This window comes from Cebus imitator, unplaced genomic scaffold (genome assembly GCF_001604975.1).
Source record: "Cebus imitator isolate Cc_AM_T3 unplaced genomic scaffold, Cebus_imitator-1.0 Scaffold18, whole genome shotgun sequence".
Lineage (NCBI taxonomy): Eukaryota > Metazoa > Chordata > Mammalia > Primates > Cebidae > Cebus > Cebus imitator.
The window spans coordinates 4,734,445-4,737,059 of record NW_016107333.1 but is presented as its reverse complement, the minus strand read 5'-3'; the positions used below and the strand labels follow the sequence as shown (position 1 = coordinate 4,737,059).

At 39.9% G+C, this 2,615-nt stretch overlaps 1 protein-coding gene across 1 annotated transcript in view; it reads right to left on the bottom strand.

Moving 5' to 3' along the window:
- The window catches only part of RBL1 (RB transcriptional corepressor like 1), an 80,720-nt gene that overhangs the window by 31,811 nt on the left and 46,294 nt on the right, over positions 1-2,615 (bottom strand). Inside the window, exon 14 of the mRNA XM_037734423.1 lies at positions 502-768. Coding sequence (XP_037590351.1) covers positions 502-768 — 267 coding nt within the window. The remainder of the gene's footprint in view (positions 1-501; positions 769-2,615) is intronic.

The following is a 2,615-nucleotide window of genomic DNA, read 5'->3' as shown; positions in this document are numbered from 1 at the left end:
TGAGTCGCTGGGATTACAGGCACGCACCACCATGCCCAGCTAATTTTTTGTATTTTTGGTAGAGACGGGGTTTCACCATGTTGACCAGGATGGTCTCAATCTCTTGACCTCGTGATCCACCCGCCTCAGCCTCCCACAGTGCTGGGATTACAGGCTTGAGCCACCGCGCCCGGCTTATATTCTCTAAATTAAACTATTCAACACCAAGAATGAACTCTAATGTAAACTATGGGCTTTGGGTAATGTGTCAATATGGGTTCATCAACTGTAACAAATGTAGCATTCTGGTGTGGGAAGAGGGGAATATGAGAAATATCTGTACCTTCCTCTGAATGTTGCTGTGAATATACAACTGCTCTAAAAAAATCAAATCTATTAAAAAAAGTATAGGTTCAAGAAAAAAATGAGTTAGGAAAAACCACATGATCTAATCCAGTAAGACATTTCTTAAATTTTTATCAAACTCAGAAAAAACAGAAAACAAATGCATTAAAACGCTACCATGTAATGGAACTGTAACTTTATGTCCTGCTGTTCCTGTTACTGGGCCTGTGGCCATTGTTAGAAGAGTTTGACCAGGTAAAACTGATATATTTTCAGCAGCAACGCTTGAAGAAGGAGCGATTTTCAATTTTGTTCCTTCTGTTATGATCTTGTCCATAAGCATTTCCTTTGGGGGGTCTTCGCCAAAGAGTCTTCTCTTAGCACTCCCTGCGGTAGGAGAACTGTAGCGTTCATGGACAGGAATTGGAGACAATGGTTGCATATCTAAAAATAAATAAATAAATAAATTTAAAACAGAAATGTATTCTAAAATAATAGATTTACTCATTCACTCAATAAATTAGGTTTACTCATTCATAATGAGTTACTATGCTGGGCATTAGCCAGATATGAATAACATAGCCTTTGCCCTCATGGAGTATGAAGTCTTCTGGGAGAAAGAGGCATAAAATAACTCATTACATATAAAAAGTGAAAATTATGATCACTCATCTGCCTGGTTTCTTGAACCTCTGCCTATATTAAAAGAGCAAAACATTAAGGATAAAGCAGCGGTTGAGAGGTAGAATGATTTAAGCACTAAATTTTAGTAGTAGTCCAATATCTCCCAATCTTAACTAGTAAAGAGCGCCTGAGAAGAAGGGAAGAAAAGCAAAAATCAGTAATTTGAGTTGCAGTTTTGCCCCTTCGTGCATATTTGCACTAAAAGCAGCTTAAGGCAGTAGTTGTGGCTTTCTGATTTAATAGATATGGAATCATCTTTAATAAATTCATCAGAAGATATGAGTAAAGATGATATAAATCTGCTTATCTTGCCTTAATCTGAGGATTGGCAGTAGTGTGTTGATCAAAAATAAAGTAAGGATTATGGATTTTGCCTTTCTTCTTGTGCTATCCTTTCACAGGATCTGCTTTCCATTCCTCCTCTATCAGCTGCACGGGTTTTTCTAGCCCCTGACAACCCTACATCTTTTCTACATCTTTTCCCACCATTCTTCCCTCAACCTTACAGGTAGGTCAATAATATGCTTTTAAAGCAAAAGTATTTATTGATGAGATGGAGTCTCACTCTGTTGTCCAGGCTGGAGTGCAGCTGCACAATCTCGGCTCACTGTGACCTCCGCCTCCTGGTTTCCAGCAATTATCCTGCCTCAGCCTCCCAAATAGCTGGGACTACAGATGCACACTACTATGGCTGGCTAATTTTTCTATTTTTAGTAGAGATGGGGTTTTGCCATGTTGGCCAGGTTGGTCTTGAACTGCTGACCTCAGCCCGCCTTGGCTGGGATTACAAGTGTGAACCACTGTGCTCTGCCTTCATTATTTATTTTTACATTCACTAGATAATTAGATAGTCATGTAATCTATTTTCAAAACATGCTTAAAAGGTATTAAAATGATCCCTAGCAATGATTTAGAAGCTCTCTGTATTAGTGAGATAACTGGGGAAATAGTTTTGGTTTCATAAAAGTCTTTCCATAATTCTTGGGCTTATGAAAGTAGCTTCCACTGTCTTCAGTAAATAAGTGGAAATTTCTATAGTAGTTTCCATACTCCTTTACAAGAGTCCATCTTAATGCCCTACAACTAAGAAATCCACACGAGTCCCTGAATCTGACTAGGCATGGTCAAAGGTGACAATTCAATGGAAGACTTGAGTTGAAGCCATAAAGTAGCTACGAATCCCTTGAAATGATCTCTTCTTAGCACAGTACTGGAAAAGCTATGGTGGATATTCAATAAGAATGCAATGAATATATAAATGAAAAGCTAATCCAAATTTAGAAAGAAACACGACAATTTGCCAAGGTACAGAAAAAATGCTCACTTAGTTATAAATTATATGAGAGGTGCCGGGCGCGGTGGCTCAAGCCTGTAATCCCAGTACTTTGGGAGGCCGAGGCGGGTGGATCACAAGGTCAAGAGATCAAGACCATCCTGGTTAACATGGTGAAACCCCGTCTCTACTAAAAATACAAAACATTAGCTGGGCATGGTGGCGCGTGCCTGTAATCCCAGCTACTTAGGAGGCTGAGGCAGAAGAATTGCCTGAACCCAGGAGGCGGAGGTTGCGGTGAGCCGAGATCGTGCCATTGCACTCCAGCCTGGGT